The following is a 23,993-nucleotide window of genomic DNA, read 5'->3' as shown; positions in this document are numbered from 1 at the left end:
GTCGAGGTTGGAGGACAGCAATTAGATCTTATCTCAGTGTTCTCCACAGAGAGCTCCAGGCCCAGAATCCATATGTATCTCCGTGTCCAAAAGGATAATGGCAGGAACATGAATGAAAGGTGGAGGGCCTTCTAGGTCATGGCCACCATGCCCGTACATGGACCCCCTGCCTCATCAGTGCATGCCACCAGGGCTGCCAAGGAGAATCCAGACACTTGTTATTAACCCCATCCCAACACAGCCCCTCCAGGGAAGGTACACTGAGTGGTGAACAGGTCATGACTCCCTGGAAGGGAGCTATTCTAAGGAAACGGGGAACCCTGAAAATCCAAATCTCCCACATTCGCCTCCAGAAGAATCTGGAGAGAAGAGGCCACCAAGATGGAGGATGTGCTCTGGGGACACCTACCCAGAGGCTGGCAGCACCCTGTAGCTAAAATAAAGAGGACAAGAAGGTGAGAAGTGGTCAATAGTGATAACAAAAGTGGCGTAGCCTAGGAAACCCACCTCAAAGAGGTCCTGAGGTTGAAAAATAATTATAATTTTTTTTTTTTTTTTTGTATTTTTCTGAAGCTGGAAACAGGGAGAGACAGTCAGACAGACTCCCGCATGTGCCCGACCGGGATCCACCCGGCACGCCCACCAGGGGCGATGCTCTGCCCCTCCGGGCACGACCAGAGCCACTCTAGCGCCTGGGGCAGAGGCCAAGGAGCCATCCCCAGCGCCCGGGCCCGGGCCGTCTTTGCTCCAATGGAGCCTTGGCTGCGGGAGGGGAAGAGAGAGACAGAGAGGAAGGAGGGGTGGCGGGTGGAGAAGCAAATGGGCGCTTCTCCTATGTGCCCTGGCCGGGAATCGAACCCGGGTCCCCCTCACTCCAGGCCGACGCTCTACCGCTGAGCCAACCGGCCAGGGCCATAATTATAATTTTTGACCAAGAGAGTTTATTGTTCTGATTCAGGAATCACCTGACACAGCCTTAACTGCTGGCAGCAGACCTAAGCCAGGCCCTCAGCCTGCCTAATCAGACATACACACTGTGGAGAAGGGAAGGGGAGACAGAGAAGCAGAAAGGAAGGCAGCAAGTGAGGACAGGCGGGGATGGGGCAGACAGCGACAGAGAAGAAAAATGGAAAAGTAGACAACACGCAAGAGATGGGGTAGAAGATGGGCATTTTCCCTTTGTTCATTGTCCAATGGGCCCATCAACAGGTCTATTTCTATTCCATTCTGGGCCAGGGCATGGTCAGCTATACTGAATGTGAAGTAAAATTCCAGCAGGCCCCCAGCTCCTCTCTACTAAAGAAGCAGTCGAAGGACTTGGGGACTGCCCCTAATGACAGTCACTCATAATTAACCCCCTGGCTGCACCCATTCTTCCAAGATCTGTTTGTGAAGCAGTGAGGATTCCTACACTGAGACTGTGCAGTGACTTTGGTCTTTCTTTTCATCTGATACATCTTTCTCAGCCCAGTACACTTAATATGTATGTATATATATATATGTGTGTGTGTGTGTGTGAATGTATATTAGATTTTATTCATTCATTTTAGAGAGAGGAGACACAGAGAGAGACAGAGAAGGGGAGAAGAGCAGGAAGCATCAACTCCCATATGTGCCTTGACCATGCAAGCCCGGAGTTTTGAACCAGCGACCTCAGCATTCCAGATCGACGCTTTTACCACTGTGCCACCACAGGTCAGGCAGCCCAGTACACTTGATAATCAATGTTCTCGCAAATGTTGCACAAGTCAAGCTGAGAACCAGCAAATGTACCATTTTACTGACAGGGAAACTGAGAAACTAAAAAAGGAAGTGTTGCTCCTTAGGGTTGATGATACCATAGCAAAGAAGACCCCATCACCAGCAGCCTGCATGTCACCAGAGTCTTTAGAGCTGGGTGCCTGGGAGACAAGCCCCTCAATTTCCCTGTTGTTTCTGCAGGAAGAATGGGAAGGTCTAGGTCTGGGCCAATTCAGGCTGAGCTTTAAAGTCCTTCCTAAAAGTGTGAAACCATCAAACATCACCATCTCCTAGAAATGTCGTTTCTTGCCTCTATACTTCCCATCAAATTCCTTAAAAGCAAGACCAGATAAAATACAACCAGATAAAATAGAATTCCCAAATTGCTTGTGTGACTCCCAAGAGATTCCTAGTTGCCTATCCGCACAGCTGAATGTGATGAAACAAATAAAGAAATTAGATTGACAAGGGCCTATGGAGACTTTTCAGGCTGTACTCTGATTAGACAGATGAGCAAAGGAGTGTCAAGGGCTATGCGACTTGCCCAAGAATACAGGCTAGGAATTGACTAAACCGACATTAGAATCCCAGGCTCCTGTCTTCCACTTAATTAGGAGAAATTAGCATTACCATAATTAGGCAGCCACCCTGTTCTAGCTGGTATCTACAGAACTTCTGTGAGAATGTTGCTTATTATTTTAACCTCACTTGCAAACACAATTTCAGGTCAGCGATATCACATTTAAGGTAAAAAGACAGTGGTCCTAGAGTCTCAAAAGAAAAAAAGAAACATGACATTGGGTTTCATAAGAATACAGGAAAATGCAAGTATGCTTGATTTCCTGCAAATTTTACACAATTGTGTTTACATTGCATTTTGTAGTTATCATCTTTGAATGCGCTGGAGGTTGGTGATATAAAGTAATCCTACAGCGAGTCCTTTTTATTAGTAAAGCATCTTTTTGCAAAGCAAATAATTCCTCCTGATGTTCATACATCAGTTTTACTTAAACTGAAGTGTGTATCTGTACTGAAAGCTAATCCCCGTTACTACAAGCACAGCTCTGATTCTATAAATGCCATTAGTTTGAGAGCAGCTTGGAAAGAAAACATTTGAGTAGGAGTGGATCCAGGAGATAAATCAGATAGATTTCCTTCTTTCCTAATTTCTCCCGCCTTTTTCACCAAACACTCAACCTTAATGCTCCCAAATAAAGGTGTTCAAGGAATTTTATGAAAGCAAAATAACTATTAAAAGGGTTGACAAGGAAGCTTGTCTTACAGTGAAGAGTCATGGGTATCAAAAGGCAAATAGTCACTAATTCTCAGCAGCATTATTCCAATGACAGGTAGGGTCATGGATAGATGCAGAAAAGATGAAAAGAAAGTCAGAAATTAATTAAGAGATTAAATCCATCATAGGAGACTAATAAATACTTTTAGATCTGTTATTTGGGGGGGGGGGTGTTTTTTACTGGAAGCAATAAAAAAATTAAAGGACCAAGAATTGCTTCAGGGTAAACCGAGGCAGATCCACTCAGAGGAGAGGGATGGCGGGTTTCCCTGTCTCCCCTGAAGAAGTTCAGTGAGGAACCAGGCTGAGCTCAAAGGAAGGCTAGCATGTGGGAGCTTTCTTGTGTGCTCTGATTATTAAAACAATTCATTGTCATTGTGGGAAAACTGGAAAGTAAAGTACAAAGAACTGGAAGCACCCATAAACAGGAGGTAACTACTGTTCATTTGGGGACATATTTCTGAGGCTCTTTAAAGACAGATCGTCTTTGCTTTTTGAAACAGTGGAAATGATGGCTACTCAAAGGCAGGACATTTTACTTCCACATCATGGAACCAATGCCACATAAGACTTTGCATTCCATAGAGCAAGATGACAGAAGCTTAGGGACCTGGAAAATGACAACTGCCCATTGCCAGGGCCCCTGCCCCCAGAGCCGAGGAGGCCCAGCCTGGAGAGATGCTGCCTGGCCCAATCCCCACCTGGCCTGCCTGCAACTTGAGACACCTATCCAGGTGAGGGTGGAGCACTCCACATCCTGACAAATGGGAAAGCATCACCCTGGGGCACTTGCTGCTCCTAAATCGAGTTCTCAGTTCAGGGGAAAAAAATAAACCAAGAGAGGAATTTTCCACTGCCCCATTAATCATGAAAACAGCAGGCTGGGAGCAGGAAACACCAGCAGGCCCTCCAGGTCTTAGATCCCACCCAGCCCAACAAGTACTCACCATTTTCCAGCAGGGCTGCCCTCCATGTGTTCACCCTAATGAAGCTCATCTGTGAGAACAGCACAGGAATGTTTTTCACCTAATGTGTGATGTGGATGGCAGGCCCTCAGTCTGAGCTCTGTGGCCAGTTCCAACAGGAGATACAACTTGAAAGCTCTTAGAGAGAACCTCCTGACCAGATACTTCCCAATCTTGGGTTCACAGTAGGTGATACACCCCTGAGATTCAACTTTTTGACTTAAGTATCTTCCTGCCCCTGTGTTTCTCTCTTGAGACATCTCAGAATGGTGGCTAAGAAGTCACTCCACCCCCAACTAGCTGTGTGAACTTAGGCAGGTCATTTAACTTCTCTAAGCCTCTGCACCCTCATTTATAAAATAATAACAGTATTTCCCTCATAATGTTGTTGTGAAGAATCAATAAGACAATGTGTATACAGAGCCCAGTACCTAAATACTTAGGGAATGCTAACTGTGATCTCCAGCAACCAATTCACTTCACAATTATGTATTGATAACTGGCCTAACTCTGAGAGTATGTGGTTTCTGCCTTCAAGGAAGTCTTCGTCTGGTGGGGGGAGAAAAATGTCAAAACAAACAACTGTGACATCACATGATAACTCTGTGAGGTGCATGTTATAATCACCCTTTCACAAACTACCTCATATACCTCCCCAATAATGCTACAAGGTTGATATTAGTGTGCCCATTTTACACATGATAAAGCTGAGGTCCAGAGGTCACCTGGTTAGTTAGTGGAAGCTCATGGACTTGACTCCAGGTCTTCTGAGTCTAACCATAGTGTTCTTGACCCACCCTCATCTCTTTTTCCCCTCTTTCTTCCAGGGTCTCTCAAAGATCCAGGTGGACTTCTGAAGACCACCTGATGCTTACTTAACACAGCTCACAAGACCACCTGATGCTGAACACAGCTTTAGTTCTGAACTTGAGTGCATTGACCCATTCTGCGAGCAACTTCACCAGATTGATGCAAGATTACTTGCAGATTTCCATCAGTCGCGGTATGTTGTTGCTGCCACAGTTCTTCGTCATTACAGAATTGCAACCCTGAATGTTACCCTGGGACCTATGGACTTGGGACTATAAACTGCCACCAGGCTATTGATGCTGAAGGCTGCCCTTCAATGCCTGACAGTGATGATTAAACATTGCCTATTAAAGGAGCCATAAAGAAGCCAGACATCCTGCACAGATGAGTAGAGTGGAGTACAAACAATGGGCCAGATTTTCCTGACTCTCAGGGGAGTCACTCTCTCATCTTCCATAAAAGAAAAAAAAATCAGGCAAGGAGAATCTGGCCTCAAGGAGGCCCCAGGAAGGGCAGGGCCAGGAAAGGTAGCTGGACACAGAGGCCCACCCAATGCCTTAGCTGCCCACGTTCCTACCTCCGGCTAAGAAATAGAAGGCAGTTTTAGTTCTTCAGAATTCTTATTGTCAGTCCCACTCATCTGTATTATTTATAAGAGGAGCTGATCTTTAAAAAGACAGCTCGCCTGGCATGCCATGACCGGATGCAGTCTGAGTCTAATTTCCTACTCTGGTCTCTAAACTTCTGAACATAGCTGGAGAAAGTTCCTAAGTCCTCTGGGGCCTGCCCTGCTGCCTGGGTATCCTTTAGTGATCTCCTGCTGACTCCCTCCCAGTTTCCTGTAGAATACCCAGGGAATCCCAAGAGGGATCCCTGGGAATCCACAACCTGACTAGTCTTCCTGCCCTTCCTGCGGGCAGCTTAGCCTCCTGCCTGACTGAAAACAGGGTCCATGTCGCAACATCTCTCCAGTTTCTGCCATCAGCTTCAAACAACTGGAGGTGTGACATCTGTGTCATGACAACCTTTTCCTTGCCTTCTTCCCACTTCTGGATCTTTTTCCACCTCTTCTCTTTTCTCAGAAAACTGATTTGACCTCCTTTATCCAAGGCCTTTGCTCCAGACCCCTCGCTTTCCCACTTTCTGTAGGATTCTTTCCATTTGGCCCCAACCATCTTCCATCTTGGGTCTTGGTAAGAACACTTGACATGAGATCTACCCTCTTGATAAATGTTTAAGTGAACATTGTTGACTATAAGTGTGATGTTAGAATAGCAGGTCTCTAGAGCTTATTAGTCTTGTGTAACTGAAACTTTATACTCACCAATTAGTAGTAACTCCCCATTTCCCTAACTTCCCTCAGATCCTAGCAACCACCATGTCACTCTCTACTTGTGTAAATGTAACTATTTTAGATACTTCCTATAGTGGAATCATGTCGTATTTGTCCTTCTGTAATGGCTTATGTCACTTAGCGTAACGTCCCCCAGGCTCATCCACGTTGTCATACACATGGATACAGCCTCTTTTCAGGCTGAATGATGCTCCATGTTGTATCAATATAGAGACAGTACTTTGCTTATCCATTCATCTGTTGATCATTCCTACACCTTGGCTATTGTGCATGATGCTGCAACGAACATAGCAGTGCTCTGGATTTCAGTTATTTTGGATGAACACCCAGAAAAGGATAAAATGGTATCACTAGATTAGATGATGGTTCTAATTTTAATTTTTTCATGTACAAATAAAATTTCTCACATCTTTATCAACCTTTGTTACTTTTAGCATCATTTTTGGAGGTATTAAAAATATTGATGATTGGGCCCTTCTAATAATATTAACAACAGCATCTGTTGAAATATCTACTCTATGCCATGCACTAAGCTAAATATTCTACCTGTGTTGTCTCATTAAGCACCATAGAAACCCCCATTATACAGATGAGAAAATACATTTTCCACAATCTAAAAAATGTGTGATTCAGTGATTCTGTCCCCATGAGCTCTACTTAAGCTCTGGAAGCATGGGGGATTAACTGAGATTTAGCCTTGTTGCCTAATTTTAAGAATGTGAGTTTATGCAGACACTAATTCTCTTTATGAAGAGCCACTCATATGGAATTTACCACTGCAATTAATCAGCTCTAGCCACGAGTCAACAGGATACCAGAGGAAGGAGAAGCAGTCAAACCTGTTTGTCTTAACGTGCCTGAATTATTTCTTTTTAGTTTTGAATTTTTTTTTTTTTTTTTTTTTTGCATTTTTCTGAAGCTGGAAGCAGGGAGAGACAGACTCCCGCATGTGCCCGACCTGGATCCACCCAGCACGCCCACCATGGGGCGAAGCTCTGCCCACCAGGGGGCGATGCTCTGCCCATCCTGGGCGTCGCCATGTTGCGACCAGAGCCACACTAGCGCCTGAGGCAGAGGCCACAGAGCCATCCCCAGTGCCCGGGCCATCTTTGCTCCAATGGAGCCTTGGCTGCGGGAGGGGAAGAGAGAGACAGAGAGGGAGGCATGGCAGAGGGGTGGAGAAGCAAATGGGCGCTTCTCCTGTGTGCCCTGGCCGGGAATCGAACCCGGGTCCTCCGCACGCTAGGCCGATGCTCTACCACTGAGCCAACCGGCCAGGGCGCCTAGTTTTGAATTTTTATGCATCTTTCATACCATTGGATCACCACAGAAGGTATAGCCTTATGTCTGAGACATAGTGGGCACTTAATACTTTCACTGAAAGTTTTGTTCCCTATTTAGGATGTAATTGAATTATTGTGCATGCACAACCATAACAGATAACCACACATTTTGCCTTGCTCACATGGAAACACATCTTCCAAAAGTGCCAAAGAGAAAAAGTGTGCTTCCTTGATCCTCTGGGGTTCTAAGACTCTTTTAGACTTGAGAAAGTCAATGACCTAAGTCCTATGTAATAGCTGATGCACTCCTTGCCTGAATGCTTTAGAAAACAGGTTTATATAAGAGTTGAGATAGTTGATTGACCCTTAAATAAAGTCCCAATGAAACCAACCTCTCTGTGCTTCATGAGAAGCACAAGACCAGCAACTCCACACAGAGCAGAAGCCTGTCTACAGAGAAGACAGCACACTTCTCGTGGTGCCTCCCTCCCCGAGGAAGAACAGAGCCTTTGAGTTCTTGTCAAGTTGGTCCACAATCCAAACATGGATAATCAAAGTGGATCTCACTGACCTTTTCCTCCAGTGAATTTTGCCCTGCATAAGAGAAGTCAGCCTAGAAAAATATCCTTTCCTACCCAAATATGAAGCTTCTGATATCTGTTCTGATGGAAGAGAAAAAATGCACAGGCATTTCAAGATAATGAATAAACCTAAACTAATATATATTTGGGTTGGGAATATCAAGATAAACATACAAGCATGTAAATGCTTGCACATCCATGGAGAAATATGTAGACACACACACCTTCAGATATAAACACCACTTTTGTGACCATTCTTAATACAACTTGAATCAGATCCTATTATTGGAGACCAATGTCTCCATAGGGTTTCATTTCATTGACTTTTTCCTTTTTCCCAGGATCCTCCTAAACACCTGTGGGACTGATATCCACACTGCCAGTACTTTGCTCTGGATACCAAGACTGTTTTTTATATTGGGTTAAATGGCACATTGCATTATAACATGTTTCAATATTGTCTAACTACCTGACCTCAGTCTTGGCTACACTGATAACCCTTGGGGGTAACAAAATAGACCACGATGGAGCTGACAGCACTTTCTGATTGATATACCTTTCACCCAGGGACCCACACACTGTAATTACCATGATATTCCATGGTCTTGAAATGAGGAAATTCTAGCACAAGGAAAGTTAGCCCCTCGTCTGGTATCAGGTAACAACAGGAAGTTAGGACAAAATCTGAGAATCTCCTTCATTCTGGGTATTTTTCATCACTCGCAGTCATAAACCTAGTAATTCCAAGAGGTAGAAAAAACCAGATCCAAGCCCTTGGCAGATAGCCATTTCTCATACTGATGATTTTAGTTCTTGCCTTTTTATAACACTGACAGAGAAAAGCACAGATTAATGCCTGCATTATATTTACCATTGCTATTCCAGTCCTTAGAATTCCAGGGATTTTTTTTTAATGGAATTTTAGACAGCTATTTAGAAATGTGACTTTGTCCAATTCCTGGTGCATAACTGCCTCCATATTCCTGTTCAGTACCTTTGTAAAGCAGAGATTATTTTATTGTCCAATAATATGCATTTTTAAAGTTGAGTAGCCACTTCTTGAAAAGCAAGTCATTTTGGCCTGACAAGGTGGTGGCGCAGTAGATAGAGCGTCGGACTGGGATGCCGAGGACCCAGGTTCGAGAACCTGAGGTCGCCAGCTTGAGCACGGGCTCATCTAGTTTGAGCAAAGCTCACCAGCTTGGACACAAGGTCGCTGGCTCAAGCAAGGGGTTACTTGGTCTGCTGAAGGCCCACGGTCAAGGCACATATGAGAAGGCAATCAATGAACTAAGGTGCTGCAACAAAGAATTGATGCTTCTTGTCTCTCTCCCTTCCTGTCTGTCTGTCCCTATCTGTCCCTTTCTCTCTGACTCTCTCTGTCTCTGTCACAAAAAAAAAAAATTAAGGAAAAAAAAAAAGAAAATCATTTTGATTTTCATTTGCTTTGGGTTCGTTGTGAATGTTTTAATTTGTTCTGCCATCCCTTGATGAATACCATTTATGCTATGCCAATGTGGAGCTACCTAGTCACACAACATGGAATTCTCTGTTTTCTGGAGTGTTCTGGGCTCAAGAGTAAGGCACAAAAATGAATCATAATACCCAGCTTTCTTTTGGATGTCACAGATAGTAGTCACCTTTCACAATCTTTACACAATATAATGGTTTGCCTTCCTCAGATACAAGACCAGTCTCCATTTAAGGTTTCTTATATAACCCTCATGCTCTCAAGCATGCCTAGAAAGTCTTTCCCTGCAGCTCCATCCCAATTCTGCTGCCTCCTCAAGTTTTCCTTCCAGCATCACATCTGCTCATCCTCCATAATTCCATCTTCCATGTGGACTCCAGAAGAGTCTCCCAACCTTGGATGCTTATCCTGAATAAGTTATTCAGGATAAATTTTCAAAGCATTGAGTTTGGGTCACTGAGCATCTCACTCACTCACTCCCACCTTTGTCCAGAAATATACTCAAGTCCACTCTTCAAGGACCACCGGAGGGCATGGCAGAGATAGAACAAGGTAAACATACCTTTTTAACCTTCCTACTCTCCCTATCCAAATGATCCTTGACCATCTAGGTAACTCTCTTTATGACCCTGCCATTAACTAATCATTGCCAGGTAATCCATTGGTAACTAAACTCTGGAAAGGCTTCAGTAATTAAAGGTATAATAATAACTCTTCAATATTATGGACTAAATTGGTGCCCAACATAGTTCTCAGGACATTATATACAGTATTGACTAAAAGTATAGAATATCCACTATTGCAAATGGAGCCACTGACATTATTTGCTGGTAAGTGACAGATCCAGAATATTTGCATCTAGGCCTTCTGGTTTCAGGTTCTGTGTTCTTTATCAGTATGCAACAGCTAGAAAAGTAAACGGACAGATGACTGCTTGTTACAGGATTGATTTTGGCCTTGGCAGCCCAGTGTTCATGTCAAGGAACATATCTAGGCCCTCCTATTTTTATCTCTTCCCAAATTCTCCATCTGATTTTTGGCACTGGAGAGTGTGTCCCTCTGGCTGTCACCCTTCTTCCCCAAATGCATGGGGAATAAAGAAATGCATACTTCAGTACACCACTTTTGAAAAGTTTGCCTCATGTGCTAGGTCCTCCCCTCACCTTCATTCTTTTTTCCAAAGAAACAACATCAGTGTCCTGGGTCCTCAGGAGCCCACTGCAGTCACTAACTGAACCTGCTTCTCGGCCAAGCCCAGCAAAACTGGGGAGAAAACAAACATACCCAGAGGTAAAGTACACGGCACCATGAATTGAAAACAGGCTTCTAAAACTCTCTCCTCATAGCATTTGTGTTTGAACCCCAAAGGGGGAGGAAACCATTTAAGTCCCACCATTCCTGCCTTTCCCATACCTCCTTCCACCACAGAAAGCAAGACTGCACTTATATGTCACAGGAACTCTGTGACAGGAAGACCTGACATTTTCAAGGAGTCTGGAATCCTAGTCCTAGGTATTCACCATTTCCATTCAATACATGACTTTGGAATGCCCTTCAGATCCTTAGAAAAAGGCTCCAAGACTGTATCTTTTTTTTTTTCTTTTATTTATTCATTTTAGAGAGGAGAGGGAGAGACAGAGAGAGAGAGAGAGAGAGAGAGGAGAGACAGAGAGAGAGAAGGGGGGGAGGAGCTGGAAGCATCAACTCCCATATGTGCCTTGACCAGGCAAGCCCAGGGTTTCGAACCAGCGACCTCAGCATTTCCAAGACTGTATCTTCATCTTTATTTTGACCAAACCAAGGGGCATAATTATTATTTTTTTTTAATTCTTACTTCCTTTCCTGGACTCATACCTAATTCTAACAGGGCATGTTATATTAATTAGCATTAGCCAGCCACTCTCAGATCTGGGATGAAAGGCAGAAGGCCATGTATAATGTATCACTATTAATATTATTATTATTATTATTATTATTATAATTACATTTTATGGCCTTTTCCCTAACCTCTACTGCTCAATGCTGGCTAATTTCTCCATTATAAAAAGTGGGTTCTTTTATTGGACTGGGTGTTTTGTGATGTGTTTGGTTCAGTTTTACCAGCTGAGACATAATTAAGGGCAGCAAGTCTCTAAGCGGTGCCCATTATCTACTCCACTGTGTGGGAGAGCAAGCAATTGGAAAGAAAATGACCACTCTTTGCAGACTGCTACATTCTCCTTCAGTCTTGAAAAGGGATTTTAAGACCAGAGCTTCCAAATTGAGGATAAGGCTGGGCTCCAAAGACTGCCAGTGACCACCAAGCAGTCAAGTCTAAACACAAGCTGCCTCTGCTGAGAACATTTCCTGAGGGACAGCGGCACTGAGCACGCTGGCTGGGAGCTCTCCCCCAGTTTTTGACTACTGCCTGTTGTGAGATGTTGGACAAATAACTTCCTTGAGAGAGAAGGTTAAATGGTCAGGCTGCCTTCTAAGGAAGAAGCTGCAAGGTAATTGCTCCACCTAAACAGCCAATGGAAAGTGCTCTCAGAAAAACAATCTGAACACCTGCGGATGCAGGAGCACAGCATCCTTCCTTCACCTCCTCCTCAGTTAGGTTGAGAAGGGGGGCCCACTCAGAGCAGAGAGTAGAACTTACAATGCAGTTCTGCAGTCTGACAGGCTGTGAGTTTATTACTAACCTTACCTGCTAACTAAACCTCTTTGTCCTCTGATGGAAACGGGGATGAAAGATAATAATCCCTGCATGCCAGGGTTGCTGGGATGATTGAGGAAATGCCTGTAAAGCACCTAGTAAGTGCTCTGTGTTCAGGATGGCCACCAAGTCTAGAAACACAGAAAACTATGTCAACAGTTTATTAATATTAATTTCCTTACATGATAAAATAGTTGCTATGTTTCCAGACCTGGTGGCCACCATATGCTATTAGCTGATATTGTTATTGAACAAAACACTGTGTTTGGTATTGAAAGATACAGAAAGGCTCGTTTGCCCTGAAATATTGTATCATCCCTGGTGCCTAGAATGCCTACAGGTGTCTGGTTTAAATTTGAAGGTGTGAAAGTCTTCTTTGACATGCAAAGTTCAACAAAGAAGCCTACTCTTCCCTATCACCTCCAGGAAAATAAGCCATTTTTAAAATGGAAGACCACAGTTCTTCCGTCTTAGTATGACAGTCTACTTGGACAGTGGCATTCTCCTGTCAGCCCGAGTGGGCCTTCTGCACAGTGACCCAGAAGCTCCATTGTCACTGAAAACCTATCTCAGATGTGGAAAATTATAACCCTGCCCTCTCTTCACCTCGCCCAACATAAGCCTAATATGCAGTGTTGAGTATTCCATTTTATTTTATTAATTAAGCCTTCTTTAAACAACCTCTAGTGATGCCAGCCCACGAGTTCAGGGAGACCTTGCCTACCCTAGAGCTCTCAGCAGGGTGGTATCCAACAGGAAGCTGCAGCCATGTTAATTATAGGGCCAAAAGGTTGGACTGAGGAGGGCATGGGGCTTCTATATGAGACATTCCATATTTCATGTGGACGAGCTTGATCCTTTAAGCTCTGAAAACACCCAGAGGGCAAACTGTCAGCACCATGCACAAGAATCTTGCCCTGAACAAAATGACCTTTGAGTTCTTAACTGGTTTCATATTCTTCGGGCCTCTGCGTATATATATTCCTCTTTGGTCACTCTCTAACATCTTAACTGCATTTATTTGCTGGTAGGGTTGGCCCTCTTTGACCAACAGCCAGATTAACATCTAGTCAGCAAACCATGTAGAAATGTAATCCTTAACAAAACGGGGAAGTTCCCAGCAAGCCAACACATTGTACTGATTTGCAAATCAGTAAAGCATCGTAAAGCATCCTTCTCGCTGTATTACTGCTCGACCTTCAGAGAAAATCTACTGAGATTCTAGATCAACCTGGGCCTCTTTCTGGTAATATCATCACAAATATTAAGTCCAGTGGCTAATGGGTGCTAAGCACGGTTCTAAAACATGGACGAGAAAATCCAAGGACAGGAATGCAATTTCTTTTTATATAAGATATGAAATCAAGGTGAGATCCTCCATTTGGAAGATCGTTATCTAGAAAGCAAACACCCTTTCTCTCAGCAGTAAGCCAAAGCAGCATTTCTCTTAAGTTAAAGACCTATAGGCTTTTTATCTTCTACTAACGCTGAGAACAGAAGCACCAGCACTCTACAGTCTAGGATAGGCCCTTGGAGACAGGCCTCTCTGTGTCTTTGGGTAACTCAGATATGTCCCTAGAGCTTCAGTTTCCCAGGTCGTGACAGAGAGGAAACACAGGCAGCAGGGCACCTTAGAGGACCGTGGGGACGGAAAAAGTGGATTGATACATAACTCTCTCTTCCCTCCTCTCCTTTCACCTTTGTCCAGCCAGCTGGCTGCGAGGGCGGACATTCCGCCAGCTCTTCTATCTGTGGTAATGGAAAGCAGAGACACCTAATCCCCAAACTTCATCTTAGATATGCTGTCGTTGGAAACCTCTACCCGCATCGGAGCTGCTGGCGATTAGTTAAGCGGGCGGGGCAGACCAGCGGACGGCTCCGGCCTTCCCTTCAAACAGATGTGCTAAGGGGCGGGGCCGAGGGCCTGCATCTCAAATCCACGAGAAAAAGTTGCACACAGGGTCTGTCTACTACACCAACTGGATAGTCAGCCTCGGATGGAATCGGGGCGTGGTGCGCCAGCCGGAGCAGCAGCAGGAAGTTCAGCTCCAAGTTCCATCCTTTCATGCCCTTAACCAGTCATATTTAGGGAGACTGAGTGGCAGCTCCCGGCCCCTGATCCAATTAAGAAGGCGTGGCCCTCCTGTCTCCTCTGTTATAAGTGTAAGACAGAGCATCAGTAACTGCTGGACCAGTGAGCCAGACCCGTATTTACAATTTAATTTTTGTCAGGTGCATCACGTCACCCCAAAAAGATTTCAAGCTGCTTACAGGGAAGAGTTGGATTTGATGCTAATTTATTTGGTATGATTTGTTGGGAGCTGAGAGAAGGCCTGTTTCTACCCACAGGTATGCTGCTACTCACGCACTAGAGACTTTGAAATTTCATTCTATCAGACTTCGTGCAGAAGAAATGCTGTGTGGAAACGCTCTCACTTTTAAAGTTTTTATTTTTTTATTTTATTTATTCATTTCAGAGAGAGAGAAAAGGTGGGGAGGAGTGGGAAGCATCAACTCCCGTATGTGCCTTGACCAGGCAAGCCCAGGGTTTCAAACCGGCAACCTCAGCATTCCAATTCCAGGTCGAGGTTTTATCCACTGCTCCACCACAAGTCAGGAAAAATGCTTTTACTTTTTTTTACATAATTTAGAATAGCAGGGTCCCTCCATTTTCTTACATTCCACTATTGCAGAAAAGTCCCAGGAGCAAGAAGCCACAGAAAGAGAGCTTCCTCCTCTGCCCATCTCATCAACATGTCTCAATAAGTGCACCCTAAGAGGAACAAGATCACACTCCCACCTCATGTTGGGGTCCAAGGACCCCAAGTCTCCCTGTGAGGTTAGGAGTCATGTGTAAAACTGCCCAGGGTCTGAGAAAGGAATTTCTCCACTTCCTAATTTCTTTATCCAACGTCTTGGTGTACAGGACACCTGTACAGATGGTGAGGCCAACTGTAGTTGATTAATGTCTGATGCAAATAAGGACAAGATCCCAGGCCTGTCTCCAGTTGGGGCTCATATACTTGCAGAGGAGGGAAATCTCCCCAGCTTCCCGTCACACACTTCACCTCAGAGAGAGAGAGGGAAAGGGACCCTCTCTATTACTGTTATCTTTAAATCATATCTGTCACCAGGGCAGGGACAAATACTAGTTTTTGACCAAAAAGGAGACGGAGATGTGAGGATGGAAGCAAGAGGCTGGAGCAATCAATACAAGGACGGGGCCATGAGCCAAGGAATGCAGAAGGCCTCTGGAAGCCAGAACAGGAGAAAACATCCTCCTCCAGAGCCTCCGGAAGGAAACACGCCTGCCATGCCTTGACAACAGCCTAGTGAAACTGACTTCAGACTTTGGACCTCCCAAAGTGTCAAAGAATAAATGTGGGCTATGGTCCACCACCATGTTTGTGGTCATTTGTTAATAGCAGCAGTAGAAGCTAATATAGATTTTGACTTCAGCAAGGCAATGGACTTGACCTTTGCAAAGAATTTGTCTAGGAACCACAGATCTCAGTGTTCCTAAAGATCTGTTACCAGGCCTCTGAGGAACCTGGAACACATCCTGTCTGCCTCACACATCCCCATCTACTGCTACCCAACCAGGATGTAGTCAGATTAGGGGCCACTGTGTCTAATGAGTCATTCGTGTATCCAACCAAAGGTATGAAGTCGTCTTATGTGTCACAGGGCTGCCATGCTGAGCACAATAGAGAAGGCTGCTCCTTGTGGGCCAACCTCCACCAAGGTGCGGGCTTTGCACCCTGCTAGGTCAAAGTCCCAGCAAATCTACTCACTAGTGTGTGACCTTGAGCAACTTACTTGCCTTCCCTACCCCATAATTTTCTTATCCATAAAACAAGGATAATAAACTTCCCACTAGACAGGACTTTTCTGTGAATCAACTGAGAAAACCAATTTGCCTTCCACACAGGACATGCTCAGTGGGAACATTAGCTATCATTTCTCAGTGGTTTGATAGGTCGTGAGATAGCCTATGTGTATCGTGTGACACCTCCCAGCCCATTTTATCAGTCTGATTCCTCTCATCATCCAGCCTAAATGAGCCCCAAGGGTCAGGCGGAACAGATAACCAGTCCCCCTGTCCTTCTGAGAGGCCCCCCAGGGTTCTGGGCAGCTGTCAGGAGTTCTGTGGTCTTCAGAAGGGTGAACCCAATCAGTCGGCTAAGAACTGTGGAATTTTCTCTGAAGGAGGCCCAGCTTGCTACAAGGCACCTCAGGCGACTCTGCCCACCAAGGGAACCCTAAAGATGCGCCAAGTGCTGACCTGTGGTGGTGCAGTGGATAAAGTGTCAACCTGGAAATGCTGAGGTCACCGGTTCAAAACCCTGGGCTTGCCTGGTCAAGGCACATATGGGAGTTGATGCTTCCTGCTCCTCCCCCCTTCTCTCTCTCTCTCTCTCTCTCTCTCTCTCTCTCCCCTCTCTATAATGAATAAATAAAATCTTAAAAAAAAAAAAAAAAAAGATGCTCCAAGTGAAGAACAGGACGGCTTCATGCACCCAGTGTCCATTTATAAAAGACAGGGCTGCATACGGGCCTACCACGGGAACAGTTGCCTACAGCAGAGAACTTAGAAGAAAATTTCTGACTCAGTATTATGGGATGCCTGTGGAGGTTGAAACCCAGGCGGCTTGACCAGGAGTCGGCAGTTGTCCTGGGTAGGGCTGTGGCTGATCTGGATAGTGGTTCAGAGCTGCCTGCTGTCTGTGCTTCAGAAGAGCTAGCACCCTTGCTCTGGATGAGAAGCAATCCCCACACAGGGAGTGAGTGTCCCCAAATTGTGAGAAGGGAGAGAGCGACCACTTCTTACTTAATGATCCCTTCCAGTGCACAAAATGTAGTTTTAATGACCCTTAAAAAGCAAATGCTCTCCCGACACTCTCCCCCACCCTCCCCCCAGGGCCATCAGCTTCATTAGGCCATTCCAGATCAGCTTTTCAACAGACCAGAGAGCACATGGCCATGTCAACAGCAACATAAAAACCTTGTTTCTTCTGCTTTTGAAAAAAAAATTATTTTTTTTTTAGTTTATGGGGTTACTTGACAAGTTTGGCCAATAAATATTAACTAATTTTATAATTTTTTTTTAAAAAAAAGAAAACTTTTATTTTTTAGAAGAGTCTTATGCCCATAGGCCACTAAATAAAAAATCCCCAATTGGTTGATTTCTTAATCAACTACCTGGTAGTAGTAGTTAGGCATCATGCAGACACCAACCAGTCTTTCTGCAGTGGGATCCATCCAGTTCAGATCAACTCACCAAATTAGGATCCAGTTCGGGGAGTAGATTGCCTTGCGTATCTCTCTACAGTATATTCGTAAGTTGCACAAGCTACGCCCAAAACAGCTTTCTTAGGAAGACAAACACTTCTCCAGGTGTTTGCACATCCGTGGGCTTTCACTGGGACCACAGCACAGAGGAGTGCTGTGCAATGCCTGCCTTCAGTTCCGTGGGGGCAGGGCGGAGAGGACAGGACAGGGGTGGCCATGGGGAGTGGGCCTGCTCTCCAAATCTCTGCTCCAATGACATCCTGCCAGACTGTGCACACAGACATGACAGGGATTGTAAAAACACATCACAAACAATGTGGCTAATGTACCGAGATCCCCTGCAAAGCTCAAGGGTGAGCGAGACAGGGCCTGGAGATGTCCAAGTCCACGTGGAGCCCTAAAAGAGCAGTTTGGGGAAAGTATGACCTCCTTCCTCTGCTGATCCCCTTCTCCAGAGAGAGTGGCACCAAGGAAAAATGAAGACCGGACTCTGGCTCTCCCCTAGACTCGCCTATAAGCAGTTCAGGCAGAATTTCTTTATACAATGGATGAATGAAATATGAACTGCGCTGCCAACATCAGCAGGAAAGCAAGTTCTGTGTATTCTGCTCAAGAGGGGCCTGGACACATTTCAGAAAGAGCTAGGAATCTGTAGGCTGGGACACTAACTCCTGTCCCAGGCTGACAGTCACAAAATATAAGTTAATTCGTGTTTTGCAAAATAATACTAAGGACAGCGGGGAATGGGACTTCTCCAGCCCCTTCTGGAACAGGCACTATCATCACTCCAGGCTTTTAAAATACCCTGGTCAAAATTCTGACAGGTGTGTGAGAATACCTTTCCTAAAAAGACTGTTTTCAAAAAAAAAATCATTTAATGAAATCGCAGTGTTTTTCTTTTCAAGTGGGTCTTGAGGTCATCTCATCTAATGCAGATAAAGAGCTGACTCTCAGATAAATCAAACCAAAGATCTCAGATCATTCTGTTCATCATGGCACAGCCAAGAACCACACTCAAGTTCCCAGACTCCTGGGACCATCATCATCATCACCATATGTTCAAATGATCAATGAGTATCTCGAATTCCAGGGTTTTCCCTTTACCGGGTTTTGCAAAGGGTGTAGACAAGTCCAATGTGAGGGTGTATTTATGCCATTTGAACAAAAAGGAATAAACAGAAATTAAAATGTTTTTCAGAAGTTTTGTTTCATTTGAAAGCACAGGAAAAGGGTTGGTGTTTAACTGTTTCAGAGAACAGTTAAAATTTCTGTTCTGTAGATAAACCTGCAATACAATGTGCCATCGTTCAAAAGTTTTCTTTTGGACTTTATTTTTAAATTTTTAATTAGAAAAACAATGTTTTAATCTCTACTTAGCTTGGAAATTGAAGGGAATTTATCAACAGAGGAATCAATAATGACTGCTGTCCTGGAGAGATTACAGAAATGGTTCTATCTAGATTTTGGGGTGGATTAGGGGTTGAGGACAAGGGGATATAACAAAAAGAGTACGTTGAGCAATAATGCTTCAAAACCTTTGCAATGTAAATGAGACAATCCACCATTGTGAGTAAAGTATCAGAGGCGGGAAGTAGATAGCATTTGAGCTTGGGCGTTGTAATTTTGCAAACAGGTGTTTTAGCAAACTCCGTTAAGGCGTGCAGTACCTGGAAAGAATTTGCTCCCTTCCCAGAGTCCTAGACTTTGAAAATACAAATATGAAGTCCTGTGATAAAGAGTTAGCTTGTGCCTGACCTGTGGTGGCGCAGTGGATAGAGTGTTGACCTGGGACGCTGAGGTCACTGGTTCAAGGCCCCGAGTTTGCCTGGTCAAGGCACGTGTGGGAGTTGATGCTTCCTGCTTCTCTCCTCCCCCCTTTGCTCTTACTCTCTCTCTCTCTCACCTGTCTCTAAAATAAATAAATAAAATATAATTTTTTTTTAAAAAGAGTTAGGTTGTAAAATCATTTTAAAGCTTAGAAATGTTTAAAAGTAGACATTGATCTCAGAAGGCAGGCTCTGGGTGTCCCCACTTCTGTTCCCTACTGTCTGCCTGGCAACCAACCCAGAGGCCCAACTAGGAACTTCACCACAGTGCATGTAGTTTTTTCTTGAAGGGGAAAAACATAAATGTCACAAAGTAAGAATGAGACGCTGTAATCTTGGTTTCTCTATTTCCTGATCTGTTTAAAAGACAAAAAATGGTTTTAAATGGACTTGAATTTAGACATTCACTAAGTATACTTGTTGAATACATAAAAAGAGCACTCAAATTTGAAATTTTTACTTCATGAACTTTCACTGACATATGAGTTCACAAAGAGCAATGCTGTTCAAGAACAAATAGTATATGTTTTCTGTTGTATTGGCTTTTTAAATGTTTTAGAGAAATAATCCAAATTTGCACACATATTTCTCAAGTAATCTATGGATGAGCTAATGTAACTATTTCAAAAGTGAGGCAAAAGAGATTAAAAATTAATTAGGGGTACAAGTTACTCAAAAATATTTTTTTGGATGATACTCTCTCTAGTATTGCTCTTTTAGTGTGTCTTATATTTATTCTAATAAAGAAAAAAGAACAAAACCATTGAAACCATGAAAACATATACCATATTTTTCGCTCCATAAGATGCACTTTTTTTCCCCCAAGAGTGGAGGGGAAAATGCCCGTGCATCTTATGGAGCGAAAAACACGGTATTTTATTAAATATTTTAACACACCATTTGGTTCAGAATATTTTCTTTTATTTTCCTCCTTAAAACCCTAGGTGTGTCTTATGGACGGGTGCGTCTTATGGAGCAAAAAATACGGTAACCTTCTAAAGAAACTGAAACATCACTAACAAATACTTTTTAAATTTTTCCTATCTTCTGGAAATACCTTACAATGTTGACTTGATGTACAAAAATAATAAAGTGACATTTCTCTGAAGAAGGAGGAAGATCAAATAGGCCATTATCACTACAGTACCTAAAACAAATGGAGCTCAAGTACTGAGTTTGGCATCTTTCTATGTGTCCCCCACCCCCACCCACTCTAAGAATGTCAAGAATTTGAACTCCCTATTCTGAATGTGAAAGGGCATTAATGAACTCAGATCTGTTCAGGAGGAAGGGAGGTGGTGAATCCTGAGACTTTGGAACCATAACATAATCTCTCTCAAGTGTGGGGTGGCAACAGAAGATGCTATGCTTTGGTGTCTTGAAGGTAACTGAAAACAACACGCGGATTGCGGATGATTAATTAGGACCCAGTAAGATCTCCATGTGCATCTCATGATTCTCTACTCCTTTATTTCAACATTTAGCTTTAAGTTTAAAATATTTGCTAAGAAAGCAGAGAGGTGATTAACAGAGATTTTTAAATGTGTGCCATAGTTACACATTTAGTCAACAGAGGAAAAGGGAACTATACAGCATAAGTTACAAAAACGGTTATTTCGTGTTTCGCAAACATTCCAATAAACCCTCCACGGTGGTGTTATTCAACTCAGCAGCAGAAAAGCAAAACAAATGAACTGAAGAACCAACCCAGCTCCTTCACGTCTGCAGAGAACCGTGAGGAATCCCTCCATCCCTCCGCTGCAGTCCGCCTGGAAGGCTCGGCAAGGACCTCTTCCCATCTCTCCTGCGAGAAGATCGTCTACTGGAGGTGCGCAAGGAAGAGGAAGCCGCAGCTCACGGAGGGACCTCAGGAGTGATTCCCACCCCAGGTAAACTCCTCCGGGCTGCACAGAGGGCTCCAAAGAGGCCCAATTTATTTCCCAAAGGAATAAATGTGGATGATTCCGGGATTTCCATTATCTCCCATTGAATAACTTAACATATTTGGGTGTTGTTGCTTTTAAAACTCCTTTTTATTAAATTAGCTAGAGCTACCAGGTTCTAGAAGAGTGTGGCCACCACTTTGATTCGATGTTATCAGATTGTTTTAAAATATTTTCACTTTTATTATTTTATATTATTATTCCAACAGATTAGATTAAAGGCAGTGATCACTAACACAGAACACAACAGAGCTAACAATTGGCCAGGCTGAGCCCAGGACCAGGTCTGCCCGGCCTAGGTTGCTGACATGCAGGTCGGTAGCTCATACACTGCTACCCTCATAGCACAGGCTGCAGGAGGAGCGAGTGAAACAACAGATGCTGCTGTACCCTTAGAAGCTATTTAATAAATATCAAAAAACAAAATGGAAAAGAAGCCCTCCAGAGCACAATCACCTTATTAAGTCAACTGAATGTCATCTAGTTTATTCAACCAAAAATGGAGAAAGAAGGAAAATATTAAACAAAAAAAAAAAGCGGATCTTAACACTAGCGGTAAATAAATTTGTACAACGATTCAGTCTGTATAATATGATGAAATAAATCTACATCTTTTCTTATTTTGGTGCTTTGAATTATACATACAAACAACAATTACAGGGACTTGATCACGCAGCATGTAGGCCTGAAAAAGGCTATCTGAAACCCCCGATGGCAAAATGTGAGTGTTAACACGGATTGCCCAAACTGATAGAACTTCCTAAGCAGAGGCCCACAGCTTTGAACAAATGATTTGCCTACGAATTTTTTTGTTCTTTTTTCTTTTTTCTTTTTTTTTTTAAATGCATCAAACACCTGTGGCCAGTGAAAGGAAATATAAAACTGGCAGTTTGTCCATTTGGACATCGGACCTAGTTTCTTCTTAATTTCCATACTTGATTTCCCCCCTCTTCCTTAAAATTCTTGGCGTCCTTCATGCCTTCCTTACAGCTACCCAGATGCAATAAAGTCTTCTTCAAATGTACAGTATTTCTTACAATATAAGTTATACGCAATGTTCAGCATTCTTTTTTTCACAGCACTAGAGAGACCCTGTTCAATAGGGAGTATGAGTCTGAATGGCTTATTCACAAATGGGATCCAAATTCAGTGATTGGGAATGCAGACACCACAGTGAGCTCCTCGGCAGAAGTAGCAAACATCATTTTGCCTTCTGCCTTCAAAAACCAGATATCCATCAGTTCTCAATTTCATGATATGCTCCTGCAAAAATGCACGTAGAAGGGGCTGGTGGGCCTCTCGCCTGGAGACCTGTCAGCATCGCGCAGAGACTCTAACCCATGGCGGTGACCATGCTGGAAGGGTGGTGAGGTCCGAAGGAGAGGCTGGACGGCGGGTGCATCGGCGTCGGAGTGGTCAGCATGTGGCTGGAGTGGCTGAAGGGTGAAATGTGGCTGAGGGAGGACATGTGTCTGGAGAGGGCGGCTGGGTTGAAGGAGCTGCTCTTGGGGAAGTCCTCCAGCGTGTCATGTACCTTTTTGCACTTTTTGGATTTGCTAGACATTTTTCGGTTTCTGGTCTGGATGCCTTCCTTCTTCATAGTCAGGGGTCTGTTAATCTAAACAAAGATCAATTTTTTTTTTTTTTACTTTTTTGCTGGCTCTGAAGTGGTGCAGGCTTTCACACCCCAACACAGGTTCCTCTGACTGCCCAGCTCAGGGATCTGCTTTCAGGGGCCCCTTCCTCCTCCCCTCCTGCCTCCTTCCCGGGGACTCAGAGCCCGCAGGCTAGGTCTGCAGCGCGGCTCTGTCAGCCTCTGTCAGTTTCGGAAACCAAGAGATCATAGGAACAGTGTCCAAGCAGAGGTTATTAATTATGTTCACCCACATGAGTCACTGAGGAGAAAATTTGCCTCGGGGAGCCCCACGTTCCCAAGGACTATATTCTAGAGACCCACCCAATGTGATTGTATGTCCCTAAAATATGATCACTTGTCCTGCTTCATTAGAATATGAGAAAGGAGGCAACTGAGGAATCTTCAAGGGGGAAATAACATTTTGTCTCCTCTGAAATTCGTGTCAGGACTTTCAAAGCCCTGCCAGGCAATCGATCTTCAGCCCACCTGCCTTGAGAAAGCAGGCCCACACCCCAACTGCAAGTACAGCTCGGCTGTCTCTCCTCTCCTTGGGTCTTTCCCCGTGACAGCTGCTGTCAAATCTGCTCCAGGAATGGGTATGTTCTGGGGTCATATTTTAATACAATGTCTTTCCAAAAGGTCATCTCTTGGTCGTGTCACAGCTACTACAATGATTGAAAACTGTAATTTCTACCTAATTCTGACTATCCACATCTAAGCAGACAAACAGCTAAAGCACCAACCAACAAGTATTTAATAACCGCCTAGAACAAAAGTACTCTCATCCTAAAAATCAAAGACCAAGAATGAACTAAAGAGACAGAAGCAAGCACCTACTTGAAAGATCACAGGTCTTCAGTTATCAAGATAGCACACCACCTCATTCTTCTCCATACGACTCACTTGTTTTGTTTTTAAAATACATTTGCTTTGGGGGGGACAGAGTAAATCAAGAGAGGGGACATTACAAAGCCACAGAGACTACTCCCCACAGAGTCAGAATCAGGTTAATTGCAAATAGCAGTCACCGGTCCCGTGTGGCAAACCACGTCTGGCCATGTTTCCAGGAACACATGGCAAAGCAACTCAAGGAGGGAATATCA

At 44.0% G+C, this 23,993-nt stretch overlaps 2 protein-coding genes across 4 annotated transcripts in view; both read right to left on the bottom strand.

The window, feature by feature from the left end:
- The window catches only part of LOC136405623 (uncharacterized), a 37,003-nt gene extending 22,743 nt beyond the window's left edge, over positions 1–14,260 (bottom strand). The window contains exons 1-3 of the mRNA XM_066385119.1: positions 14,174–14,260; positions 13,892–13,942; positions 410–433 (exon numbers count right to left, since the gene is read on the bottom strand). Coding sequence (XP_066241216.1) covers positions 410–433; positions 13,892–13,942; positions 14,174–14,260 — 162 coding nt within the window. The remainder of the gene's footprint in view (positions 1–409; positions 434–13,891; positions 13,943–14,173) is intronic.
- A 6,504-nt stretch (positions 14,261–20,764) lies between these two features.
- Positions 20,765–23,993, bottom strand: part of GATA3 (GATA binding protein 3) — a 28,618-nt gene continuing 25,389 nt past the window's right edge. For all 3 annotated transcript variants that reach the window (XM_066385844.1, XM_066385843.1, XM_066385845.1), the window contains exon 6: positions 20,765–22,872. In XM_066385844.1, coding sequence (XP_066241941.1) covers positions 22,588–22,872 — 285 coding nt within the window. In that variant the 3' untranslated portion in view covers positions 20,765–22,587. The remainder of the gene's footprint in view (positions 22,873–23,993) is intronic.

This window comes from Saccopteryx leptura, chromosome 5, assembly GCF_036850995.1.
Source record: "Saccopteryx leptura isolate mSacLep1 chromosome 5, mSacLep1_pri_phased_curated, whole genome shotgun sequence".
In the NCBI taxonomy this organism is placed as follows: domain Eukaryota; kingdom Metazoa; phylum Chordata; class Mammalia; order Chiroptera; family Emballonuridae; genus Saccopteryx; species Saccopteryx leptura.
Note: the sequence above shows the minus strand (reverse complement) of the source record. Positions and strands in the feature narration are given on the sequence as shown.